The sequence below is a fragment of the Emiliania huxleyi genome (assembly GCF_000372725.1).
Source record: "Emiliania huxleyi CCMP1516 chromosome Unknown EMIHUscaffold_151, whole genome shotgun sequence".
Taxonomy (NCBI): Eukaryota; Haptophyta; order Isochrysidales; family Noelaerhabdaceae; genus Emiliania; species Emiliania huxleyi.
The window spans coordinates 195,019-219,925 of NW_005201080.1; the positions used below are offsets into that span (position 1 = coordinate 195,019).

General features: G+C 66.7%; 8 protein-coding genes across 8 annotated transcripts; 4 read left to right on the top strand and 4 right to left on the bottom strand.

Moving 5' to 3' along the window:
- Positions 1 to 91: 91 nt before the first annotated feature.
- Positions 92 to 2,437, top strand: EMIHUDRAFT_228911 (hypothetical protein; the record flags this gene model as incomplete). The annotated part of the gene is made up of 5 exons (XM_005786428.1): positions 92 to 488; positions 636 to 1,345; positions 1,609 to 2,031; positions 2,117 to 2,194; positions 2,309 to 2,437. The coding sequence occupies 5 exons, from the start codon at positions 92 to 94 to the stop codon at positions 2,435 to 2,437; spliced, it is 1,737 nt and encodes a 578-aa protein (XP_005786485.1).
- Positions 2,438 to 8,414: 5,977 nt separating this feature from the next.
- Positions 8,415 to 10,756, top strand: EMIHUDRAFT_111427 (hypothetical protein; the record flags this gene model as incomplete). Its single annotated transcript, XM_005786429.1, has 3 exons — positions 8,415 to 8,678; positions 8,781 to 9,611; positions 9,719 to 10,756. 3 exons carry the CDS (start codon positions 8,415 to 8,417, stop codon positions 10,754 to 10,756), a joined length of 2,133 nt encoding a protein of 710 aa, XP_005786486.1.
- A 503-nt stretch (positions 10,757 to 11,259) lies between these two features.
- On the bottom strand, positions 11,260 to 11,673 carry EMIHUDRAFT_228915 (hypothetical protein; the record flags this gene model as incomplete). Its single annotated transcript, XM_005786430.1, has 2 exons — positions 11,260 to 11,278; positions 11,384 to 11,673. The coding sequence occupies 2 exons, from the start codon at positions 11,671 to 11,673 to the stop codon at positions 11,260 to 11,262; spliced, it is 309 nt and encodes a 102-aa protein (XP_005786487.1).
- Positions 11,674 to 12,341: 668 nt separating this feature from the next.
- On the bottom strand, positions 12,342 to 14,162 carry EMIHUDRAFT_111428 (hypothetical protein; the record flags this gene model as incomplete). The annotated part of the gene is made up of 1 exon (XM_005786431.1): positions 12,342 to 14,162. One exon carries the CDS (start codon positions 14,160 to 14,162, stop codon positions 12,342 to 12,344), a length of 1,821 nt encoding a protein of 606 aa, XP_005786488.1.
- Positions 14,163 to 14,961: 799 nt separating this feature from the next.
- Positions 14,962 to 15,670, bottom strand: EMIHUDRAFT_228917 (hypothetical protein; the record flags this gene model as incomplete). The annotated part of the gene is made up of 3 exons (XM_005786432.1): positions 14,962 to 14,982; positions 15,222 to 15,244; positions 15,400 to 15,670. 3 exons carry the CDS (start codon positions 15,668 to 15,670, stop codon positions 14,962 to 14,964), a joined length of 315 nt encoding a protein of 104 aa, XP_005786489.1.
- Positions 15,671 to 17,192: 1,522 nt separating this feature from the next.
- EMIHUDRAFT_71486 (hypothetical protein) lies at positions 17,193 to 18,313 on the top strand (the record flags this gene model as incomplete). Its single annotated transcript, XM_005786433.1, has 3 exons — positions 17,193 to 17,437; positions 17,544 to 17,721; positions 17,792 to 18,313. Coding segments are annotated over 3 exons (945 nt in total), but the record flags the coding sequence as incomplete, so codon positions are not given.
- A 1,813-nt stretch (positions 18,314 to 20,126) lies between these two features.
- On the top strand, positions 20,127 to 20,911 carry EMIHUDRAFT_423568 (hypothetical protein). The gene is made up of 2 exons (XM_005786434.1): positions 20,127 to 20,344; positions 20,417 to 20,911. The coding sequence occupies exons 1-2, from the start codon at positions 20,189 to 20,191 to the stop codon at positions 20,612 to 20,614; spliced, it is 354 nt and encodes a 117-aa protein (XP_005786491.1). The 5' UTR covers positions 20,127 to 20,188; the 3' UTR covers positions 20,615 to 20,911.
- Positions 20,912 to 21,307: 396 nt separating this feature from the next.
- EMIHUDRAFT_228919 (hypothetical protein) lies at positions 21,308 to 23,771 on the bottom strand (the record flags this gene model as incomplete). The annotated part of the gene is made up of 10 exons (XM_005786435.1): positions 21,308 to 21,584; positions 21,701 to 21,822; positions 21,930 to 21,980; positions 22,067 to 22,139; positions 22,309 to 22,419; positions 22,545 to 22,643; positions 22,869 to 22,951; positions 23,191 to 23,262; positions 23,333 to 23,386; positions 23,742 to 23,771. The coding sequence occupies 10 exons, from the start codon at positions 23,769 to 23,771 to the stop codon at positions 21,308 to 21,310; spliced, it is 972 nt and encodes a 323-aa protein (XP_005786492.1).
- Positions 23,772 to 24,907: the final 1,136 nt, after the last annotated feature.

A 24,907-nucleotide genomic window follows, 5' to 3' on the forward strand; every position in this document is an offset into this window, starting at 1 on the left:
TAGGACGCACCCGTGCACCCAACCGCGTCAAATAGTGTATCCACTGTATTCGCATTCACACCACGCGCCGAACACACCGCAAGCGACGCCAATGCTGCAGGCACACGGCGCCGACGCGGCGACGTGGACGGTGATGGGCGACGACTGCATCAGCATGGGGCGCAGCAAGGGGCTGCCCGAGGACCTGCTCCACGAGCTCGCGCGCAACCAGGCGGCCAGCACCCGGCGGCGCGACTTCCGCGGCGACGAGCGGGCGGTGCGCGCCCAGGAGGAGCACGCGAAGCACTGCTCTTGCTGCCAGCGGAGGCGGTCGGAGGCCGGCGCGGGGGATGAGCCGCCCGCACTCGAGGATGCGGTCGTGGAGCTCGCCGTGGCGCTCGGCGCTGCGGCCGCCGATTCGGACGAGGCGCTCAGCGCGGCGCTCCTCTCCGCGACCGGCCTCGACACGCCGATCCTGCGGCACGCGATCGAGTTCAGCCTGCGCATCGGTGCCACAGAAGGCGGCGACGAGGCGGCGGCGGCGACCACAGAGGCGGCGATGGCCGTCCGTGATGACACGGCACCACCTGCGTGGCAGTCCTGGAGCGGTCCTGGCCATGCCCCGTAGGAGGAGGTGATTGGGGACGCCGTCGGAGCGGAGCAGCTGCTGCGCGCCGCGCGCGACGAGGCTCTCGGCCGGTGCTTGGGCAAGGGCGCCAAGGGGCGCGCCCGCCGGCCGGTGCGGATGGTTGCGGGCGCCGTCTTGGCCGCCGTGAAGAGCGAGGGGGTCGTCGAGGCGCTCGTGCTGAGCGGGCAGTCGATCGGCTCTCTCGTGGCTGCGGCGGACGCCCACGTCGCGGCTGCGTTGGTCGTGCGCTGGCCGGCTTCCCTCTGCGACGCGGCGGTGTGCGAGCGGCTGTGGGCGACACTGACTCGCACGGGCAACGGCTGGCATGCGGCCGTGGGAGAGGTGAAGGCGCGGCAGAAGCGGTACGGCGGGCCGAGGGTCGCTGCGTGGGCGCGCGCGCTGCGCTGGGCTGCCACCGTCGGCTTTGAGGGTTGGCGCCCCGCCGCGTGCAGCTTGCTTGACGAGGCGGCGGCGTGCGCGTCGCTCGCTCACCTGCTGGACGCGCTCTCGACGCGAGGCGCGGAGGTTGTGCCGCCGGCTCTGGCCGAGCTCCTCACCGATCGATACGGCGAGTGGCCGTGCGCGCCTCGCGCCGCGCCGTCGCTTGCGGCTGCGGCTGCGCCCGCGATCGCGCCCCCGCCACCCCTCGACATCGAGTCGCTTCCCGCTGCGACCCTCGAGCAGGCGGGGACACTCCCGCGCGGGGAGCAGCTGTCGATGGCACGCCTCTGCGACATGGTGTTCTGGACGAGTCATGCGTCCTTTCCCCGTAGGAACCTCTCTTTGTCGACGAGCCGAACAGCATACGGGCGCTGCACGGGAGCCTCGCGGCGATGGCAAGGGAGGAGCGACGCCGCGGCTCGCCGCCGCTTCGCATTGGAGTCGACACGGAGTGGGCAGATGCGCTGGAGGAGGACGAGGCGGCGGAGGAGGAGGAGTCGGCCACCGCTGCTGAGAGGAGGAGGCCCTCTCGGCGGCCCCCGCGGCTGGCGGTGGTCCAGCTCGCTGTGCACGGGCGTGGGGCTTGGGTGATCGACGCCCTCGGCCACCCGGCGCGGCGCGCGGTGGGCGAGCTGCTGCGGTGGGCCCTCAACGGCGACCCGGCGGACGACGACGCGGTCGCCGTGCTGGGATTCGCTTTCCAGGGCGACCTCAGTGTGTTGCGCCCGATCTGCGGCGGTGACTTGCACGCGCGCGCGCTCGTCGACCTGCAGCAGTTGGCGCGCCAAGGCCGGGAGGACTCGCAGCCGTCGCTGCGGAGGGTGTGCGCGCGCACGCTCGGCAAGGCGCTCGACAAAGCGGAGCAGTGCAGCGATTGGGCGCGCCGTCCGCTGCTGCCCGCGCAGATTCGGTACGCCGCGCTCGATGCCGCGGTGCTGCTCGACATCCACGACGCGCTGCTCAAGCGGGGCGAGGCGCGGCAGGTCGATGGGTAGGAAGGAGCGACGACAGGTCGACAGCCCACCGTGAGTTTGCGCGTCGTCTTCCTCTACGCGCCTCGTGGTCGAGGACGGCGCGGAGCGCGAGGTGCTCCGCGCCGTCCTCGCGGCCTCGCACGTGTTTCTGTCGGAGGCGTCTGAGCAAGCGGTGGGGGGGGGGAGAGGAGAGAGGAGAGAGTCCAAAAGTGCCTCCAAAAGGAGAGGATGACTACCCCACTTTCACTTACCCTCTTTCCTCCTCCTTTCTCGCCACGACGAGCAGCTTGGGAGCTTCGTTGTGACTCAAACACACCCCAGCGCCCGCTCCGGAACGCGGAAGGTCACAGCGACGGGGCACGGGCACGCGTGTCACATCCAAGCGTGGCGGCCCAAATCGCTTCTAATCGCTTAAATCGCTTCAAAATCGCTTAAATGGCATAAAAATTGCTTTGAGCTCGTGATTGTTTTCGATTTCAGCCCACATCTAGGCGATGTTTGGGACAAATGTCGACATTTGGTGCTCTTGGAGGTTAAAATCAGCGATCAATATATCAATATATTGTCAATACCATCCGCAACATCTCTCTTCTTCACATAAACGCACAACCCCAGACCCACGACGACAAGCACAGAGAGAGAGAGAAGAAAGAGAGAAAGAGAAAAAGAGAAAAAAGTGGGACTTCGAAAGATTGATGACGAAGGTTGGAGATCGGATGAGGTCCCGGGAGGAGGCGAGAAGATCTTTGGCGAATGATGGGGGAGCAAGCCACGCCGCCCTGACTGTGCTCACCGCCCACCCGGACGGGCCAGGCCAATGGGGTCGACTAGTCTCGCCGAGGAGCTCTGCTTCAGCGAACTCACCTCGCAGCGCCGCTGCGTCTCCGAGGCGACGCCGCCGCACAGGATTGTGCACGTCAACGCAGCGTGGTGCGAGTGCACCGGGTACACGCGGGAGGAGGCCCTCCAGCAGACGCCAATGGTACTGACTGGACCGGAGACGTGTCCACAGACGCTGCAGGCATGCGTTGCCCCGCTGGCCCAGCCCTCTCCGCCCACTGATCCCTTCGAGCGCTCGCGCATTCCCGCCAACGGCTGGTTGCCTCCGCCGCTCTCCCCCACGCGAATCTGCAGGCGCTGCGTGAGGCCATTGCGGCGGCGCGTCCCATCGTGATCCGCATCCTCAACTACCGAAAGGACGGATCCAAGTTTGTCAGCGACCTCTCTGTTGTGCCGATCCATGACCGCACCGCCGGCGCAGCGACGCACCTGCTGTGGTTCCTCGCCGATGCGCAGCAGTCGCGGGTGGCGCTGCCGGCCACGACCGCGTCGCACTTCGCGCTGCCCGCCATCAACGCCAATGTCGGCTGGCCGCCCGGCTTGCTTTCGCAGCTCGCGTCTGTCGACGGCGGGTTTGGGGCTCCGCCGGCGGCGGCGGGCGGCGGCGGTGGCGGCTCGCTTCCCGTCTCGCGGCCACCGTCGGCGGCAACGGGGCCGGTGCTGCCGGTGCGGCTGCACGAGGCACTGCAGCACGAGGTGCCATATCCGCAGCTCGTCACCGAGCGCATGCCGCCCTACAAGATCATCCACACCAACGCCGCTTGGCGGCGCGTGACGGGGCACGGCGCAGGCGACGATCCTTGCCTCCGTCCCTGCTGCCGTGCCTCTCTGCCTCTGCCTCGCCGCTCCTCCCTGTCGACTCTCTCCTCTCCCTGACCGCCTCTCCCCTCACTGCTTCCTCTCCTCCTCCGCCTCCTCCTTTCCCCCTCTCCCTCACCGTGCGCCCCTCGTCTCCACCAGACGAGCTGGTCGGCAAGCCATTCGAGACGCTCCTCTCCTTCACCGACCCGGGTCTGCAGCCGCTGCTGCAGCGCGCCTTCTTCGAGGGGCAGCAGGCGGCCTCGGGCCCTCCCGCCGCCCCAACCGCTTCCCTCCTTCGCCTCCTTGCGCCGCCGCACCTCGCCCACCCTCGCCCACCCTTGCCCGGCGGCAGGCCACGTCGCTTGCGACGCTGCGCAAGAGCAATGGCGAGATGCTCCACGCGCCGCTCACCGTGTCGCCCCTGCTGGAGACGACGGGGAGCCAGGTCAAGTGGTTTGTCCACGTCCTCCACGTGATGGCGGCCGGGCTCATCCCGCCCGCCGCAGCAAATGACGGCGCCGCGCCATCCGCGCTGGCCGCCGCCGCGCCCGTCTCGCTCGACTGGCGCGATATGCAGGACGCGCTCGCGCGCGCCAGCGGCCTCTCCGGCCAGGCGGCCGCCCCGACCGCGTGCCGCGTGCCGCCGCGCACCGGGTCGCACATTGAGCTGTCGGCGCTGAGCGAGCTGCACAGCGAGGCGATGAGCGCGGCCGCGGGGATGGGGCTCTCGCTGCAGGAGAAGTTCGACACGCTGCACGAGGGGAGGAGCAGCTGCAGCTTCGGCACGGCCGCCATCGCGGCGGCGTGCGCCGGTGAGGCGGGCGACTTTCTGATCTCTTCGGCTTCGATGCGGGTCCGAGGCGCAAACGGGGCTGGGTCGGAGCAGCCGCACATGCGCCTTGGACCCGCATCGGTGTCGGAGAGCTGCTGCCTCTCGAACCTGTCGGGGACCTCGCCGCCGGAAGACGACGTGGCATCGGGTGGCTCGGGCGGCTGCGGAATGTCTTCGTCGAACAACTCCGAGGCGGAGCGCGCCGCCGACGCGTTGCTCGCCGCGGAGCCGTCGGACGTCGCCGCGGCCGTCGGCACGGGCGGCGGCGCAAGCGGCAGCTGCGAGAGCGCGGGTGACGTGCCGATGCTTCCGGTGGCGACATGTCTCTCCGCGCTGCCTCCGGCGCCGGACGGGGCGGCGGCTGAGGGTGCGAGGCAGGGATCGGTGGGGGCAAAGCGGGCGGGGCCCTCGAGCGGGTCGGGCGGCGAGCTTGGTGTGCGGCTGCTGACGGACTCTCTGGCCGTCGAGTCGTCTTCGGCCTCCTCCTCCTCCTCCTTCCTCGGCACGCTGCGCCACCTCTCCTCGTCCAACACGGCGCGCGTCGGAGGCGGCAGGCGACACGCGACGCCCCGCGGCTCTCTCGGAGAGACAATGGCGGTGTCTCCTCACAGGGCTACGCGTCTCTCCTCATAGGCACGGCCAGTGCGACCCCAGCCAAGGGCTTGCAGTGGGCGGCAGCCGCGCGACAGCGCCCTCGGAGGGGGGCTCGAGCGGCTCCCAGGGGCGAAGCGCCACTTCGCCAGCCCACGAGTCCGCCGACACGCTCTTGCGAGCGGCGGCGCACGCCGCGGCCGTCGCGGGCGCGTATGGCGGGGCGGGCGCGGTGCCAAAGGAGCGAGCCGCCGTGCGCGTCGCCCCGTTCCTGACCAAGCTCTACACCATCGTGGACGACCCCGTGCTGAACGAGTGCGCAGCCCCTTGCCCCGCCCCCTCTCCTCCCCGCCCCGCTTTCCACACCGTTCTCTTGTCCCCCCCCCCCACCCCACAACCACCCCACAACCACCCATCCACCAAAAACCCCGCTCTCCGCTTTCGCACCCACCCCACCCACCGCCGTCGCAAACAGGTACGCCACGTGGTGCCGCGACGGCACGGCGCTGCGCATCGTGCACCCGCAGCGCTTCGCCGACCACTGCTTGCCGCGTTTCTTCAAGCACAACAAGCTCGGCTCCTTCCAGCAGCAGCTCCTCACCTACGGCTTTGTGCGCGTCCCTAACGACTCGTGCCTCGACGTGTCGACGGTCTGGCAACACCCGTACTTCCGCCGCCACCAGGCGAGCACCCTCGCCGCGAACGCTGCCGCGCTTGCCTCCCGCCCTTCGGCCCTCTCCCTCCTCCCTCCCACCCCCCGCCGACCACGCGCCCGCAGCCCGAGCTCATCGAGAAGATTGTGCGTGCCACCGGGGCGAGCTCGAAGCGGGGGGCGTCCAAGCCGGGCGCCTCGGCGGCGGGCGCCGACGGCGCGGGCGCGCGGGCCCGGCCCTAGGGGTGTTTGCGAAGGCGGGAGAGGCTGAGCGGGCGAGCGGGAGCTGTCTGTAGGCGAGGGGACGGCCGAGGAGCAGCTGGCGAGGATGCAAAAGCACCTGTCGCGGCTCGCAAAGACGGTACACGGGCTCAAGGACGAGCTGCGAGCGGTGCGCACGACCGAGATGCACGTCCTCGACCAGCTCCTGACGCGGGTGCACAAGCGGTTCAAGCCCGACAATGGCCGGTGCCCGCGGTAGCTGGCGCCGCGCCAACCCCCCAGCAGCCCACCGCACGCTGACGGGGTGCACCTCTGCCTCTCCAGGCCCGACGCCGAGGGGCGCTCCACCGCCTCCGACTCGAGCGGCTCGCTCACGGGTGCGGCTCCGGGTCCGCCGAGGCGGCGGCGGGGGCGCAGCGCATCTGACGAGAGCCGTTTGTCTCGCAGGTGCCACGGAGGCGCTCGACTCGACTTCCTCCGACAAGGGCTCCTCGACCGGGTCGCACGGTGGCCGCCCCTGCACCGCCCCGACCCATCGCCGCACCCCCCCCCCCCCCCCCCTTTCTCCCAGCCTCCCACCCCACCTTCGCCCTCTCGCCTCCCCACCTTCGCCCCCTCCCGCCCACCCCTACCCCGCCCCCTCCCGCCCACCCCTACCCCCCTGCCCACCCCCCTACGCAGACGGCTCAAACGGAGAATGCTCCAAGCGGCCCTGCAACGGCGGCTCGTCGAGCGGAGACCACGGGAGTAATCTCGAGTCGGCAAGCAACGGCGATTGCGGCTGCTGCAGCGGCAGCACCGGCAGCCCGGGCTCGGATCCGTAACACACGGCACGACCAGCGCCAAAGCGGGCCCTGTACGGCAAAACCCCCGTACTCTTAGCCTCAGCTCTCTGCACATTGCGCGCGACCGAGAACAGCTCGGTGATCAGCGCCAGCTACTGTCTGTTTGACTGTCCGTCCCTAGCACGCGCGCCGTGGGAGGTGTGTGTGTTGTCTGGGGTGAGAGCAGGATGCAGCTGGGCTGCATCGACACGAGGATGCAGCTGGCGGCATGCCGCACTCCTCCCACTAGTTGATACGCCCCCGTTGGGCAGCCCGGCGTTGGGCTGCTGGGCACATTTAGATTTCCCCTGGGGAAGCCCCAAAAAAGTCGCCGAGCTCGCGGTAATCGGGGTACGACGTACGTCAGGGATCCGGTCCTTGTGAATTACCCCGAGCTTCGGGCGCATCATATCGAGCCGCTGGCTCCCCACGCTTGGTGCCGATGTCAATGCTCAATTCAGTGCCACGTTCGTGAACCACGCGACGACTGGCTTTGACCACGCCATTCTTTGCGGCGGCCCAATATCTGGCTAAGAATGCTGCTTCTATCGCACGGCTCTTCCTCATATGAGCGACGCTTTTCGACCCTTGTGCGCAAACCTTAATCGCACACGTAGCATCGAGTTTGATAACTTCAGGAGTCGGCCCCAAGTTTACTTCGCGCCCATTCGACTGGCTTAGCACCGTTGGAACTCCGTTGTCGTCACTCAACCGCACGCCCCTCAATGCCTCGATGATTGGCGTAGTATAGCGAGCCCCCTTGTTGCACGAACAGCGCTCGCCACTTCGTCTTCTTGACTACTAAGAGCCGGAACCGAAAATGCTTTGGCCTTCATGAAGTACATCCACGATGTCCACGGCCCCTCCAATGACAAAGAATGATATCCGAACCCTGTCCTCGTGTTCTTGTCGGAAGCGTTCGAAGCATCGCTACGCGCGACGTTGCTGACCAGGTTCATACGCATGTCGAACTCCGCGTACTGCAAATAGCCCATGCAGTGGATCAACATCTCGTCGTCTTTCGTCGTCCAATTGTGGAAGCGTGTCGCCTGTGCATCGCGCGCGCGTAGCTCAGATCTCCCCTGCTCCACTCCGAGGTGTACCCGATAACTCCGACGAAATGCATCGCGACGTCGGCCAGCCACCCCGGCTCCGCGCTGTCGTCCTTCTCGACCGTCTCGCGGCTTCCTGCCGCTTCGCTTCCTCCAGCTTCTCCTGGTACCAGGACTGCGCAACAGGCAACGGCGTTTTCCTGTTGCGCAGTTTCCTGCCTTTCGTCTCGAGCAAATCGACAAATTCGCCAACTGCCTTCACTTCTTCACCAAAGCAGTCTGGTCCATTGTCAGGATCCAAACTGTGTCTTTGACCTTCTCACCGTTGAACTCCCGCTTTGCCAGTCCCTTGCTCGCCTTCCGGGCGTTACCAGACTGCCTCTGTAGTCGTTTTTGGTGCCTCTTCCTCGACTGTGGCCTCGACTCCGCTTCGCCTTGAGCGTCGGCGGCCCGGCCGGGGTCTCCCCGGGCGAGGATATCTGACTTTTTTCTTTTTTGCCCGCGGCGTCTTTTCCTTTGGGGCCGGGCGGCGCGCAAGAAGGGGCCGTCGCCGCTCTTGCAGCTTTACCGCAGAGAGCATGTTCGCCGGTGGCACACACATCACGGCGACGCAGTACACGATGCACCAGTCCGGCTCCGGCAGCTGGCCCGTCGGCTCGCGCGACGCAGCGTCCGAGGCGACGCGGCTGATCAAGACGGTCGAGAGCGTGTACTCGCAGAGCATGTCGCACGCCGACGAGGCAAAGAAGCGCGAGCACGACTCGGCACGGACGCAGCAGGAGCTGCAGCGCGTCGTCCAGGACAACGAGAAGCTGCGCGCGAAGCTGCAGCACGACGAGCGCGTGCGCCTCCAGGACACGACCATGCGGGAGGAGGCGCCGCGCACGTGAGCCGCGCAGTCCCACCGACCGCCCACGCCGACAGCGCCCCTCGCCCCCCTTTAGCTGCTGGAGAACCGGCTGCGCATCGAGGCCATCTCCGAGTCGCAGAGGGGCTTCAAGACCCAGATCAAGGAGTACGGCGCAATCATCCACAACATGAAGGAGGCGACCGACGCGAAGCGGAAGCAGCTCGCAGACTATAGCTCGGCTATCGACGACATCAAGGAGAAGCAGAAGGACCGCAAGGAGCTGCGGCGCAGAAACACGCTGCTCAGCCGCAACCTCCACGGCCTGAAGCAGCAGCTGGCCGACTCGGAGCGGACGGGCACCGAGCGGGCAAAGGCGCTCGAGGCGGAGGCCCAGCGCTTCCGCACTTCGTTGGAGGAGAAGGACGCGCTGGCGCGAGACAAGGCTGCGGTCCAGGGACTGCTCGACGCCAAGGGCGGCGATATGGTACGGCTCGGAGCCCAGAAGGACGCGGTCGTCAACATCTTTGTGATCGAGATGAAGGAGCTGGACACGCAGCTGCTGTCTATGGGCAAGGAGGCGGCGACGCGCGAAGAGCAGCTCAGGAACGCCTCTGCCCGCCTGGAGGAGAACGCCGCGCGCATCTCCGAGCTCAGCACGCAGCACGCGGAGAAGGCGCAGATTGCCGACCAGTACAAGGCGCGCAACGATGTGCTGCAGGCCAGCGCCGCGTCCTACCAGTCGCAGCTCGACGAGAAGGAGCAGCAGCGCGTGGCGCTCGCCGAGCAGCACAGCGCCGGCGTCAAGGAGCTCGAAGAGAAGCTGGCAGGGCTGCGCGAGCACTCCTCGGCAGAGAGTGAGCGCGCCGCGGCGGCCGCACGCGAGTCTCAGAAGCAGATGGCGCAGCTCGAACGAGAAAAGACGGATGTGCTCGAGTCGGCCGCAAAGAGCAAGAAGGCATCCCCCCCCCCGCCCCACCCACCCGCTATCCACGGTGTGCCCCCAATCAGGCCGCCTCTGCTCGGTGCCCGTAGGCGGACGAGGCGGAAAAGAAGCAACTGCAAGCGTCGCACGAGGGGCAGCTAGAGGAGCTGCGCGCCAGGTGCGGGCGGATCGAAGAGGCGGCGCAAAAGGCCGACGGCGAGCACAAGTCCGTCGCCAGCGAGCGAGACGCACAGATCGAGCAGCTGAAGAAAGAGCTTGGCGATGCGCAGAAGCAGCACAGCGATGACAAGGACCAGATGCAGCGCCAGAATCAGCAGCAGCTGCTCAACCTGCAAGGCCAGCTCAACGAGGCGGGGCGCGCCAAGAAGCAAGAGGCGGACGAGGCGGCCCAGACACGTCAGAAGCTCGAGGCACAACTCGCCGCGCTTCGTGAGGAGTCTGACAAGAAGCTCAGCGCTGAGCAGAGCCAAGCCCGCGAGCTGCAAGGAGAGCTGGAGGCGGCCAAGGCCGAGCTTGGCGAGGCTGGCGAGCGTGCCACTGCGGCCGAGGCGCGGGTGGCGGAACTCGAGCACCAGCTCCAGCTCGGGTCCAGGGCCGCGCAGCCGACGCCGCAGCACGCCGCAGCGCGCCCGCCAGGCGGCGCCGCAACGCCCAAGAGCCGTTCGCTCAGCTACCGTCCCGGCCGTGGGCCCCGTGCGCCAGCCGTCCGGTACGGTAGCTCAACCGGCTCAAACCCGATGATCACCCCCGCCTCGAGCGTCTCGCCCGAACCACCCAAGACGCTGCCCGAGCGCACGCCACGCGCCGAGGAGGGGGGCGGCGGCAAGCCCCCGCAGCTGGACTCCGAGCCGTCGGCGCGAAAGGTGCCGGAGCAGCCACGCCGCTCGGTGGGGCAGCAGAAGCGCAAGGAGGGGCCGCCGTCGTCGCCGACGAAGGAGTCTACACCGCCGGCTCAATCGCAGTTCGTTGCGAAGCCGGAGGGGGCGGCGCAAGGCCCACCTCGGCGCTCGGCTGGAGGATCGACGAAGCTTCGCCGCACCGCCCTCAGCCGCCGCACGCAGCCGGGGACGAAGGCGCAGCCGGCAAAGGGGCGCGACGTCTTCGACCTCGACGTCTTCGATGACTGATCGGATGGCGTGCGCGCGCGGCTACGGCGAACACGGCCACCGAGCGCAACAGGGGCGACGATGACGCCAGAGCCGCCACGCGTTCAAAGCCGCCGTCGCTGCTTTCGTCATGCGCATGTCGGTCCGAGATGTGATGTGGAGCGACGCCTGGGAATGAGATGGGGGATGGGGGCGGGTGATGCGTGCTCGAGTAGCGGCGGCAGAGAACGATCTGCTTCAGGCTCAGTGGGTATTCGCCCGCCTTTTGCGCCGGACTCGGGGCCGTACGAGAGGGTCGCAGAAGACACCAAACAGCGCCGCCGGCAGGGACTCTGATCAGTGACTGTTGAACAGTCTGTAACTGTTGACGTTGGGGACCTGCTGGTGTAGCCTGGTGTGTCGTTGTCCTCTCTCTTGCGGACGCGTGTCTTCGCGGTTCGTGCACTCGCGCACGACCTCGCCGCCTTTTGTGCGCAATGAAATGATAGAGGCCATTGCAAAATCAGAGAGCAAGCCAGTCAGGGCTAGAGGGCCCACAGCGTCCTAATCTAAAATCTGAGGATTAAGGATTCAGGCATCGCTTTAGTGAGGCCAAAGTGAGTTTATGGATGTGTGAGAACGATGCGCGACACGAGGAGGCACGCGGACCGACTCGTCGGCGACTCTGCTGCACGCCGTTTCAGCATTTTTCTCAGCGTGAGCGAGACGTGGAAGAGTGCCACCGTCGGGTAGGACGGGTCGGCCCGGAGCATCGGAGTAGCCGTCGTGGTCGCGGCGAGCAGCGCCGGCCACTCCGGCGCCGCGTCGGCAACATGGGAGCATGTCCACCGCCACTTCGCGGTCGCAGCGCTGTATAGTCGCCAAACGCCGCCATGTACCTTTTCGGGCAAACCATCGAGCTGCATATCGATTTCGACTTGACGGGCGCATGGAGGCATCGCGTCTCCATGCGCCCGTCAAGTCGGAACCAGTCTGCGGCGACCACAGCGAAAGGTACATGGCGAGCTTTTCAGAGTCAAGCGATTGCGCGAAATCCCACAGTGGTGCATTTTGGGGCGCTGTGGGCCCCCTATCAGGGCGGCGTGGCTTGCTCAGCCATCATTCGCAAAAGATCTGTTCAGGACAGCCCTCAGCCCGGAGAGGGGGGGCAGGGCGGGGAAGGGGGAGAAATGCGCGCAAACGCCGGGGTGTGTTTGAGCCACAAGCTGCTCGGTCGTGGCGAGGAAACGACATGAGGAAAGAGGTAAAAAAGCGGGGTAGTCATCCTCTCTCTTGGGGAGGCACTTGGACTCTCTCCTCTCCCCCCACCGCTTGCTCAGACGCCTCCGACAGAGCACACGTCCTAAGCGCACGCACGACTGGGGCAAAGGGGGCACATGGACATGCACATGCACATGAACATGTGTGAATTTACTGACATAGAAAAACACGATCACGAGGTGTTGTTGTGTGCGTTACTCTATGAGAGAGTAGCGGTTTAGGACTTAGGTTGGAGCAGCGGTGGGGAGGACGACCCGCTCAAAAACAAGAAAAGATCAAAATCAGTAAAAAGAATAAACGGACCACCCTTCAAGTGCTAAAGGATCGTGCAGCGCAAGTGTGCGCCTCACAGTGATCTCACCGCAAACCCTCTCCGTCGCTCCGACAGTGCAGCCTCCAGGACTCCCATCACCTCCTGCCGCTCTGCCTCCGACGCAAACGTCCGCTGCACGGCGGCAGATAGGTTCTGCGGGTCGATTACCCGCGGGTGCAGCGCAGACATCGCCCTGGCTCGGCCCTTTCGTTTCCGCACAACGCGGAGCACTGCTGCCGCCTGCTCGGCTGTAAAGTAGGCTCGCCCTGCAGCCTGTGAGAGCAGTCCCGGGCCCTCACGCGCCGGGCCCTCAAGTGATAGCTGCTGCTCGGCCGAGAGCGCCCTCATCAGGTCGTCGAACCTGGCCTCAGCCATAGGCGGCGACAGATGACGCCCGCGGTCTAGCGGCTTGCTCCTCAGCTCGACTGTGTGCTCAAGCTTGAGGGTGCCCTGCTCGGGGAGGTGGGGGTACTGCCATTCGGCCGGGTCCGCGCGCGCGTCGTCGAGGCTCGCCGATCGCCACGATTCAAGGGGTGACGTGAGCTGGCGCTCCCAGAGTCGCAGCGCCGTGGCACGGCCGGCCGGTGAGGAGAGGTCGAGCGCCGCCTCAAAGGTGAGCTCGTCCTGCGGCGTGGTCGAGCTACAAGCCGCTCGCAGGGAGCCCGCAGCAGGGAGTGACGCCACTCCGAGTGCAAAAGGTGTGCCGTCGAGTTTGCTCCAGTGGCAGCAGACATCACCCGCAATGACGCGCTGCTCGGCCAGCTCGGCAAGCAGCCTGTCACCCGCATTGGAAAGGTCGAGGTCTAGCGCCGCCTCGAGCCCGCGTCTCCATGACACGTACTCGAACTCCACAAGCCCACTCTTTGGGAGCTCTCCGCTCGACTCCCCGCTGTCGGGGACGACGAGCGGCGCGCCGTTGTGCCGCACGTGCATCCACGTCTCGCCTGGCTCGTTGGACATGGCGTGCAGCGTCTCAAGCAGAAAGGCATCCCAAGGGTCCGCGCAGTCGAGCTTGTAGCTGCCGTCGGGGTCGGTCGGCGAGAAGCGGCAAGCAGCACCGCGCTTGTACGATGCGCCCTCGTGCACATCAGTGAGGCCGGCCGACTCGATGCGCCGATTGCTGCGAAGCGCGTCCACGATGGCGGAGATGCCCTCGAGGTTGAACTTGGTTCCGTCCAGTCCCATTGGGTTGTGGGAGAGCTCGCACGAGGTGAGCGTCGAGCTCCTTCGGAGCCCGTCTGCCAGTGCAGTAGCACCCAAGCGGCCGATGCGGTTGTGCGAGATGTCGAGGTGCGTGAGCGCCGCGATCCCGGGGATGGCCTCTCCGAGCGCCACCGCGCCCTGGTCACCGATGCTGTTCCAGCTCAGATTGATTCGTCGGAGAGCGCTCCTCGGCAGAGCGTGGGCGACGGAGGAGCCACCTGCTCCTCTCAGCGAGTTCCATCCCAGATCCAAGTCGAGCAGGTGGGCATTGGACGCGATCATTTCGCCCAGCGCAAGGCCCGAGGCCTCGCCGAGCGTGTTGTAAGATACGTCGAGCCGCGTGAGAGAGGCCGCGGCGGGGCCAGAGAGAGCGTCAGTGAGCGGCACGGCGGCTCGATCGTCGAGCGCGTTGCCCTTGAGCACTAGTTCGCGCAACGCAGGCACGCCAGGGAGCGCACTCGCGAGCGATCGCATGCCGTGAAAGCCTATCTGGTTGTCGGCCAAGTTGAGCGAGGTCAGGGTGGTGTTGGACAGCCCCACGAAGGCGGCACACCCCTCGTCGCCAAACGCATTGTCTCCGAGGTTGAGCGAGCGAATATGCTCATTCACGGCGAGCGCTGCAGCCAGAGCTTTCGCCCCCTTGACCCCCATCCCTGCGTGGCGTAGATTTATGTGTTCGCACCGGAGCTTCGCCACAAGCATTGCGCAGGGCACAGCTTCGAGCGCGGCGCAGCGCGAAAAGTACTCTCTGCGGCCGGTTGTGGCCGCACACTCGCGCTGCTCACCCTCCGCTGCGTCCGATTCGGCGTCGCTCCACTCGTCGGAGTCTGACATGTCCTGAAACGGCGCGGCCCGGGCAGCGGTTCCCGGTGTGAATTGCGTTCATAGGACGTATTTTCTTCTCACAACAAGGCTGTGAAGGTCGCACCTCAACCTCTCATACAGTTGTAGACCAGCGCACAGCGCCATACGAGGTATTTTCTTCTCAATAACAAGGCGTGAAATAAATGGACACCGTCTACGGTCTACGCTCCCCGGCTGTGGATGTGAGATACCAACTGCTCTCCAAGTGCTCCAAGTGCTCCGTCGTGCGTCGAGACCGTCGTTCGTGCGGCCTGAGTTGACCGGAACGGCAACTGGGGACCGTTCTGACTACGAGATTGTGTACCTTTGGGCCTGTGTTATATATAGATAGATAGAGTGCAGGTGCGCGCCAGTCACCGAGAGGATGCTTTTACCTAATTTACTGCGTGCCTGCCCGTGTTTGTAGCCTGGCGTTTGTGCCCTCCCTAGTTTGTGCCCCCTTCGTGCCGCGTCCTACGACGGGAGTTCATTTTAAAAGAAAAAGCCTAATTGCCCGGGTTCCAACTTTATCCGGGTTATGGTATGGACGGTAGCGTCGCGGCCCAAAGGGGTGGGGGGGTATGGTCCTGACCGCCCAAGACTAGCCCTACCATACCCCCAAGCAGGTCTGCCAGCAGGCTGGGGGGTATGGTCTTAGGTTAGGTAGGAAGGTGAAGAATGTTGCGTGACTGTCTCTGTGCGATTTCGGGCCCGGGGTTGTGCGTTTATGTGAAGCAGTCAGGCTCGGACCTGAGCCACCGTACCATACCCCGCAAAAAGTCCCAACCCGAGACTTGGAGAGGGGTGATTCGATACCGGAGTCAGGTGTGAAAAGTGACAACGTGAGTCGTGACACACGACCGTCACCGTGACGCCATCGCTCACATAGCCTCACAGGATGGCCCGCGCAGCAGGTCGGTGGAGGGGGTGGTCGTTTCGTGGAGGGGGGAGACGCTTCTTTGAACGGGTAGCTTTCTCTCGGGTGGGCGAGGAATGTCGGGTCCTTCCTCCCCGCGCAAATCCATCAGCAGCAACTCGGCTGCACGTATGTTCGTCAGCGTGCCAACTTCACGTTCGGTGTTCTTTGCCACGTCGATAGCCTCGACGAGCTCGAGGAGCGCCGCCTCGAGCTCTTCTGGAGCCTGTTCCGTCTCATCGAACTTGCGTCCCACTTCCTTCATCTTTTCCGTGAGCTTCTCCTCCGCCGCCATCTGAGGCTTGCGCACCTCCTCCCATGCTCGCATCTTCTCCTCACGCATTGCCTTGGCTGCTTGCCACTCCACCATCTCCTCCGGTGTCAGGGCTCGCATCGGCATGCTCGCTGCGCAGAAAGCTGTGCGTCGAAAGCGGACGACGGCGAACACGGAAAGGCACAACCGGCCCACGACAGCGACGGGCAACCGGCCCACAATCGTGAAACGAAGGAAATTTATTTTTTAATGTGATAAAAAATCATTCGACACAGGCGCGGATATGCAACGGTGGCATAAGGCGACTGATACACCGTCGCACGGACTGGCACGTGCGGGTACTTAACAACGAACGAAAAGAACTTCCCCGCCCCGGCCTTGTCAAGTGCCTGGGACCCTGTCGTGTGGGTGAACCCTGCCCAGCCCCCCTCCGTGTCGCGATGCGCTCCCCGCTCCCGTTCCCCTGTGTCCCTGATCGTCCTTACAAGATCCTGCTCGTGCAGGTGGGGACCCTGTCCTTCTCCCACCCCTCGTTTGGCCTGCCCGTTTTATTTATTTATGCTGTCGGTCGATCCAAGATCCTGCGGTTAATGACTGCACTCCAAGTGCGCCAAGTGCAGGTGGAGACCCGTCCTTCTCCCACCTCGTTCGGCGTGTCCGTTTTATTTAGTTAAGTGTCTGGCGGGCGGGGCGCCGCCACCGCAAACGCAAAAGAGTTTTGGGGCGTGTGCATGCAGAGAGAGAGATGCATGCCGTGTCCCGTGTGCACACATGCCGTCCGTGCTATGGAATGAACGGTTGGTCCATACGGAATAATGAATGATTGCGCGTTCTGCTCGTCGGTTTACCTCCGGATACCTGGTCGATCTCGGTCATCTCGGTCCATCTCGTCCATCAAACCGCCGAATTCGAAAAGCAAGCGGCTGCAATGCCAATGGGCTGCGTTTGGCTGCCTCCGTCCGACGCAGCCTGTCGAATCGGATATCCAGTTGAATGGCGCTGCTCAAGCCACTGCTGATCCTCTCGATCAGCGTCACCACCGCCTCCAGCTCCACGATCGACGGCACGCGCCGGCGCGGCCTCGCCGAGCAGCTCGCGGAGGAGTGTGTTGCCGGCACGGCCGGCCTCATCGTGTCCCTTGTTCCGCTCCCGTGCCACTGCACCGCTGAGAATGCCGACGGGTCTGACGCCGTGCTTTGTCCTATGTGCGTCTCGACTCCCTGACAGCTCCTCCTCGACCCGCAAAACTGACTGCGCCCTTGTGAATCGCTAGGTGCGTCGCAAAGCACTGCCCAGGCGTGGACGCCGGCGTGCACTGCTCCAGGAAAACAGGACCATCGCCCTCGCCACCCGCGTCGGCCTCACCCCTCTGCCGGCCCTTCTGCGCCCTCAAGACCGATCCGTGGGAGGAGAAGTGCTCATGGGGAGGCTGTGAGGGCTGCGCCGAGTGCTCCAGGGTGCAGCAGCAGCAGCTTCAGGCAAAGCTCGGCGCCCTGTCGGCGGCTCCTGTCCGCTACCTCAAGTCACTGAACGCCATCACTGCTGCAGAGGTGTCTGCCCCGCCCTGAACCGCCCCGCATCTCAGCCTTCCCAGCTGACAGCCCATTCCACCACCACGCAGCTGGATGAAACCACGCTGGAAGAGGTGATGCTCGACCCAAGCGTGCGCTCCATCGGTGCCGACTGCATCATCGAGCTTCCGACCGAGAACGACGCCGCGCCGAGCGCGATCCAAGAAGGGCCGACCTGGGGCATCGACCGAATCGACAGCCGCGTTGGCCTTGACAACCAGTACGACGATTCGGGCATCACGGGCTCCGGAGCGATTGTTTACGTGCTCGACACGGGGGTCCGCATCACGCATAGTGAATTTGGCGGCCGGGCCGAGCCTGGGTGGAGCTCGGGATGCAACGACAACGGCAACAGAGACGGCCGGTGGGGCAGCACCGCCGCTCCTAGTCCTTCACCTGCACCTCCCTTCTCGCCATATAGGATGCAGCGCGGGGTGGGTGCGGGACGGTGTCGTCACGGACGCAAACACCTGTCACTGGCACGGAACGCACTGCGCTTCGACCGTGGGCGGCATCGAGCTTGGCGTGGCCAAACAGGTGACCATCGTGACCGTACAGGTTCTCTCGTGCGCCGGCGCGGGCTCCACCTCTGGCGCTGACCCGCGTGTGGCATGATTCGATAGGGCGCGTGAAATTGATGTATGTAGGCTCGGGCTCCACCTCTGGCATCTTCGAGGGCATCGAGTGGGTGGTCGCGGACGTGCAGCGGCGCGAGGCGGAGCTAGACGCACACGTACCTGCCATCATCTCCATGTCGCTCGGCGGCGGCGGAGGCGGACGTTTCGACGAGGTCATCAACTGGGCATACGCGCAAGGAGTCGTGTCTGTCGTCGCCGCTGGCAACAATAACGCCGACGCATGCAACTATTCGCCCGCCTCCACACCGCTCGCCATCACAGTCGGCTCCACCACCCGGACCGACGAGCGCAGCTCCTTCTCAAACCACGGCTCGTGCGTCGACCTCTTCGCGCCAGGTTCGTCGGTTGACGGCGCCTGCACCACGAGCGACTCGTGCACGCGCGCCGCCTCTGGAACCTCGATGGCATGCCCGCACGTCGCGGGCGTGGCGAGTCAAGTTTGGGCGGCACACCCGTACTTCACACCCGCTGAGCTGGCGGCCGCCATCGACTGCCTCGCCACGGCGGACGTGATTGACGACATGCCCGCTGACACTGCCAACCGGCTCCTCTACAATGGGTTCGCGGCGGACACAAACGGCTGCCTCGTGGGCCCCCCCACGCCGCCCCCTGCACCACCCCAGCCGCCCCTCCCGCCCGCGTCGCCGCCGCCTCCGCCCAACGGGCCGCCGCCGCCCTCACCGCCGCCCTCACCGCCTCCGCCGCCCTCGCCGCCGCCGCCGCCGCCCTCGCCGCCGCCCTTTCCCTTCACTTGCGAGGGCGAGCACGTTGGGGAGCCAGGCTGCACAACTTACCAGCCGCGTCACTGCACCCGGTGCCCGACTGTCGTCGTTCAAGCCGGCGGGGCGACCTGGCGCACAATGTGCCACGAGCGAGCAAGCGGGGCGGGAGCCCAGCGCATCTCTGCCACTGCCGTGGGCTGCGAAGCCGAGTGCGCGTGCAAGTGCCGCGCCAACCTAGAGTGCGTGTCCTTCGATTGGAGGCACCAGAACGGTCAATGCCGCCTCTACCGCGCGGAGGTCAGCACGACGGGAGTGCCATGCAGCGTCCAGCAGCACTTTTGGTGGCTGCAGGATCGCCATCCAGCGCCGTCGCCGCCTGTGAACGCGACGTGGCCTCCCCCACCGACGCCCTCTCTGCCATCCGCTGCTCCCTCGCCGCCGCCCTCGCCCTCGCCTCCGCCGCCCTCGCCTCCGCCGCCTCCGCCGCCGTCGCCCTCACCTCCGCCGCCGCCGCTGCCGCCCCCGTCCGCTGCTCCGTCGCCGCCGCCCTCGCCCTCGCCTCCGCCGCCCTCTCCCTCGCCTCCGCCGCCGTCGCCCTCGCCTCCGCCACCTCCGCTGCCGCCGCCCCCGTCCGCTGCTCCGTCGCCGCCGCCCTCGCCCTCGCCTCCGCCGCCCTCGCCTCCGCCGCCTCCGCCGCCGTCGCCCTCGCCTCCGCCGCCGCCGCCGCCGCCGCCCCCGTCCGGTGCTCCCTCGCCGCCGCCCTCGCCCTCGCCTCCGCCGCCCTCGCCTCCGCCGCCTCCGCCGCCCTCGCCTCCGCCTCCGCCACCTCCGCTGCCGCCGCCCCCGTCCGGTGCTCCCTCGCCGCCGCCCTCGCCCTCGCCTCCGCCGCCCTCGCCTCCGCCGCCTCCGCCGCCCTCGCCTCCGCCTCCGCCACCTCCGCTGCCGCCGCCCCCGTCCAGTGCTCCGTCGCCGCCGCCCTCGCCCTCGCCTGCGCCAACTCAGCCATCCACTTTCCCTCCCGCGTGCACACACACCGTGCGCACTGGCGCGTCAATTCGGGGATTTGTCGTCGGCACCGTCGTGTACGGCTCCGGAGGTGTCTGCGAGTGCGTGGCGGCCTGCAAGAACCACTCCGAGTGCGTGGCCATCGTGCACAATCGGGAGCAAGACCCGCCCAACTGCAGGCTCAAGAGCGTGGCGGACACCTACGAGCGAGGTGACAAGGACGTCCTGTTCCCGTCGCTCGCCCCGCCGCCGCCTACCTCTCCGTCCGCGCCGCCGCCGCCACAGCCTCCCCCTCCGCCGCCGGGAGCTGCAACTCCACTTCGGTTCGCGACGTGCGGTCGGGCAGGCCGTTGCTCAGAGTCCGCGCGCTGGGCAGTGCCGTCGGAGCTGCACGAGGTACGTTGCTGCTCCGAGACGAAGCTCGGCAGCACGTGGCGCCGCTGGGGAGGCTGCTCTGTCTGGTCCGAGTCGGACGGGGCCGAGATGGGCGGCTGCCACCACGAGAAGAATTTTACCGAGGCGGAGGCCATCTGCTCCGCCGCCGGCGCCCGGCTCTGCACAACGGAGGAGCTGGAGGGCAACTGCGCGAGGGGCACCGGCTGCGGGCACGACTCTGATTTGATCTGGTCAGGAAGCCTTTCAGCGTCACTCCCGCCGCCTGCAGCCCCGCTGTCCCCCCCCACCGGCTTGTACGAATGCGCCGGCGACATGTCGGCGAGCTGCGACGCCGCGACGCCCGTTCGGCCTTGCGCGGGTGGCAGCGCAGACGCCGAGCAGGTTGAGGCGGGAGGGGCGATCTGGCTCGTGGATGGGCACCGGCGCGGTTCGGGGGTGCCGGAGGAAGCACAGCTCGATGTTGTAAAGGCGAGTCCAGCCCCGCATGGCCGTAGGCGCACAGCAGCTTCCCATCTACCCCCCCCCCCCCGGTGCATGCAGGTGGGGTGTGAGGCCGACTGCGTGTGCCTCTGCCTCGTGACGGAGAGCTGTTTCGCCTTTGACTACCGTGAGGCGAACAACGAGTGTCGCCGCTACAATGCGGCGGTACCGACAACCGACGTGCCCTGCGAAAAGGGACAGCACTACTGGCACCTGGTGGACGCGGAGCCGGCGGCCACGACAGACCTCCTCCCTTAGGAGATGACTGCGGTCGCAGCTTGCAAGGATCTTGACGACAGACGCAGCTGAAGGGCCCAGAGCGGCTGCTTGTGGTCGAGCTCGCGAAGAAAAAGTGCAAACGACAAGGACGCGTGAGCGAAAGTAGAGGCACACCGCTCGTCGCGCCTGTCTGGGGTGGTGTGTACAAGTGTACTGTCGACTGTAGTGGCTCGACGTATGACGTACGGCTGTGTCGGAGTCGCTATCTGTGTTCTTGTACTCTGTGTTCGCGGGGGTGCCCTCAAGGAATGAAGGAATGAGTATCTCATTGCAAAGAGCCGTATCGGCTATCGCGCCCCGCCCCCCCCCCGTGGGTTTCAAATTCAATGACGACTACATCATGAGATCGTTTTGTGACGCAAACGGATCGGAGAAGGCGCGGGACCGGGGGAGAGTGCCCCCGCCCAAGGAAACACGCAAAAAAGAGACGCGAGGCCACATACATGAGAACATGACCCGCGTTGTGAGAGGGACGCGTGTGGCGTGAGCTGCTGGGCGAGACCGCGAGCGAAGCGTCCGCGGTCCGGCGGGCTCGGAGTGTTGTGCCTGTGAGCCCGCGCGCCTTTTCCCTAGCTTTTTGTTTAGGCCACGAGCTCAACAGCACAGGGGGCAGGGGGAGAGGTGCCACCTCGGCCACAAGGGGATGGGACGAGAGCTGGAGTCCGCTATCGTCTACTGGTAGGGGTCGCTCGCTATCCATGGATGTTGCAGCGCCTGCTGCGCCGTCGGCCGCTGGTCGGGGTCCACCTTGAGCAGCGACCCGACGAAGGAGAGGAAGAGCTTGTCGTCCGAGTGCAGCCGGTGCCGCAGCGAGGACGGCTTCGGCCGGAGCAGGCAGATGGCGCCGGAGGCGTCGCGCTCGTAGGGGGTGTCGCCGACGAAGAACTTGTGCGTGTGGCGACCGCGCTCAAGCATCCGCTGCGGGAAGGGGCCGAGGATGCCCACGATCCTACGGAAAGGGGGGGGGGGGGGGCTTAAGGCTGACTCTGCCCGAAAAGGGGGCGTGCGCAGCCGCCCTCTCGGCAGCGCAACGCGCGCGCGATCTGGGCGCGATCTCGGGCGCACCTCGCGAGCATGGTGGCGAGGGAGTCGTTTTGGAAGAGCACGTACCCCGTGTGCAGCTCCGCGAGGATGGCCCCGAGCGACCAGAGGTCGATCTTTTGGCCGTAGCCGAGCCCGAGCACCACCTGCTCTCGTGGGCAAGGGGGGGGGGGGGGGTGGCTATGACTCACGCCGCGGAGGCAGAGCGCGAGAGCGCGAGAGCCTCCGGCGCGCGGTAGGAGCGCGACTGCACGTAGGAGGAGAGGTGATCCGTCGTGAAGCAGGAGGAGCCAAAGTCGATCACCTGCCGAGAGCACACGAGAGGAGGCGGGGGTGTCCCTTGCCGCCGAGGGTGTCCCGAGGTTGCGCGAGGGGCGTGGTGGCGACCACCTTGACCTCGCAGCGCGAGTAGGACTGGATCAGGATGTTCTCCGGCTTGAGGTCGCAGTGGATGAGGCCGAGCCTAGCCTCCACCGATCTCGGGTCATCTCGCGTCATCTCGGCGGATCTGCAGCGGCCCCACCGGTGCACAAAGACGAGATATGGGGAGATATGGGGAGATATGGCACCGGCGCCCGGTGCACAAAGACGAGCTCTTCTTTTCACAGCTAGTACTCACAGCTAGTACTCACCGGTGCACGAAGACGAGCGCCTCCAGGCATTGCTTGGCGATGCGGCGGAGGCGCGGCAGCTGGAAGTACCGCTCGCCGCCAGAGTCTCGGTTGAAGCGCGAGAACTCGTACCTGCGAAGGCGGGGGGGGAAGAGGCGGGAGTGCGGAGTCGCGGCCGGATCGAACGCACAAGTTGTCCCAAACATCTCGGCCGATCTCCGGCCGCATCTCGGCTGCATCTCGGCCGCGTCTCGCACAAGTTGTCGCGCAGCAGCTCGCAGACGAGGAAGAGATGCTCGCGGTGGTAAAAGTAGTCGTACATGCGCAGCACGTGGTGCTCGTCGCGCGGGTCGTGCCTCAAGGGGGGGGAAGGGGAGGCAGGCGGCCCGAGGTGAGGCATCCCCTCCACACGTGAGCCGTGGGCAGTCCCGTGGGCGAGGCGACAGCCAAATCTCTGGCGAGGCGACAGCCAAATCTCCGGCGAGGCGACAGCCAAATCTCGAGGTCTCGAGGGGCGGAGAAAGGGACGAGTCGCGGCCAGCCGAGCCCGGCGGCCCTCGGGCGGCAGGTCGCTCGCTCACTTGCGCAGGTATCGCAGGAGCTTGATCTCGTCGAGCGACTGGTCGAAGAAGTCCTTGTTGTTCTTGATGATCTTGATGCAAACCTGCGCGCGGCGCGAGATGGGGAGACATGGGACGAGGCGCTCTCCGCCGCAAGCTCGAGGGCCGTGGAGGGGCCGACCCCCTCCCTCCCCCTCCCTCCCCCTCCCTCCCCCTCCCTCCACCTCTCGGCGATCTCTCGGCTCCCGTCTCCGAGGATCTGCGGGGAGGGACCATCTCGGGCCATCTCGGGCCTATCTCGGGCCTATCTCGGGCCTATCTCGGGCCATCTCGGCAGGCGGACCATCTCGCCCGTGTGCAGGTCGAGGCACTGCACCGCCTTGGAGAAGGCGGCCGAGCCGAGGTACTCCTTGACCTGCCGGGGAGATCAGCCGAGGTCAGCCGAGATCAGCCGAGATCAGCCGGGGGCGAGCCAGCTCGCCGACCTGGTAGCGCGACGCGATCAGCGAGTGCAGCCGGATCGGGAAGTCCTTATTCTCCTGCGCACAGCGAGGGCACTGTGAGGAGGCGCTCTTCACGGCAGCCGCCTCGGCAAGCCCTTCCCTTCTCCTCGAAGCCGGTCCGCGCGCGCTCGTGCACCACCCGCAGCTCCAGCGTCTCGAACCTCGCCTGGCCGAGGCCATGTCTCGGCTCAGCCTCGGGGCTCAGCCTCGGCCGGAGAACGGCGCAGATCTCGATGAGATCTCGATGAGATCTCGGCTGGATCTCGGCTGGATCTCGGCTGGATCTCGGACTCGCCTCGGCGGCGCGCATCCGCTCCATCGGGTCGAGCTCCGGGTCGGACTCCTCGACCACCTGGCGAGGGGAACAGGGGCACAGAGGCCGTGACCTCACCACCTCGGGGCCCTCACGCCGCGCGACCATCCCCGGCCAACACCTCCTCCTCGCTCTCCTCGTCCTCCTCCTCCTCGCTCTCCTCCTCGTCGTCGTCCGGGGGAGGCCCAATCGGCGGACCCGTCTGCCGCCGCCTCCGTTCCCACCCGCTCGGCTCCTCCTCCTCGTCCTCCTCGTCCTCCTCCTCCTCCTCGTCCTCCTCAGCGCTGCCCCCTCCCAATGGGTACCCCGTCGCTCTCCTCTCCCGCCGCCCGCCCCTCCCCGCCGCCTCCGCCTCCTCCTCTCCCTCCTCCTCCTCCTCCTCCTCCTCCTCCTCGTCGTCGTCGCTCTCCGGCGGCGCAGGCGGCAAGCCCGTCAGGTTGCGCTTCATCTTTGGCGGCGTCGGCTGCTCCATCGCCTGCGGGACGGTGAGGCGAGGCGAGGAGGAGGAGTGAAGGAGAGGAGCGGAGAGAAGCGGAGAGGAGAAGAGAGGAGAGGAGCGGAGAGGAGAGGAGAGGAGCGGAGCGGAGAGGAGCGGAGCGGAGAGGACTCCACGCCTCCTCCGTGAAAGCGACGCCGCTAGCCTCTCGCACGCTGCTGCGGCAGCTGCTCGCGTCGGAGTCGCGGCCGCTCGACGCGCGGAGCCTCACCACCCGCTCCAGCGACCGCGCGAGCGCCGCCTCCGTCGCCTCCGCCTCCTCCTTCTCGCCCCCCTTGACCGCCCACCCTACGCCCGCTGCGCCCGCCGCCGCAGCCTCCTCCGCCTCGCCCGCCGCGCCGCCCGCCGCGCCGCCGCCGGCGATGGCGGGCCGCGGCTGCAGCGCGCTGCCCCCTCCACCTCCCGCCTCCGAGGAACAGCTCTCGCCGCCGCTGGCCATGGCGGCGGCGGCGGCGGCGGCGGCGGCGGTGGCGGCTGCAGCAGCCGGGCTGCCGGCAGGGGCGGTGGCAGCAGCGGTTGCGGCCGGGTTGGGGATAATCTCGAAGCCAGCGCGTGCTGCGGTGCGGGGTCTGTCGGCACCTGGCACGGACAGCGGCGCCCGTCTGTTCTCTCGCCCCCTCAGCTCTCTTGCACTCCCTTCTCTCTTCTCTGCTCCACCCCTCTGCCTCTAATTGCCGCTCCCGCCGCCCCTCTGCACCCCCTCCACCGCTCTCCCTCTCGCAGCGCTGCACCCCGCAGCGCGCGCCCT

Bases quoted from the DNA above. Each gene is read 5' to 3' on its own strand.
- EMIHUDRAFT_423568 (XM_005786434.1), top strand. From the start codon at position 20,189: ATGTCGGCGAGCTGCGACGCCGCGACGCCCGTTCGGCCTTGCGCGGGT. The intron at 20,345-20,416 runs GCGAGTCCAGCC...CGGTGCATGCAG, and splicing joins CACAGCTCGATGTTGTAAAG to GTGGGGTGTGAGGCCGACTG.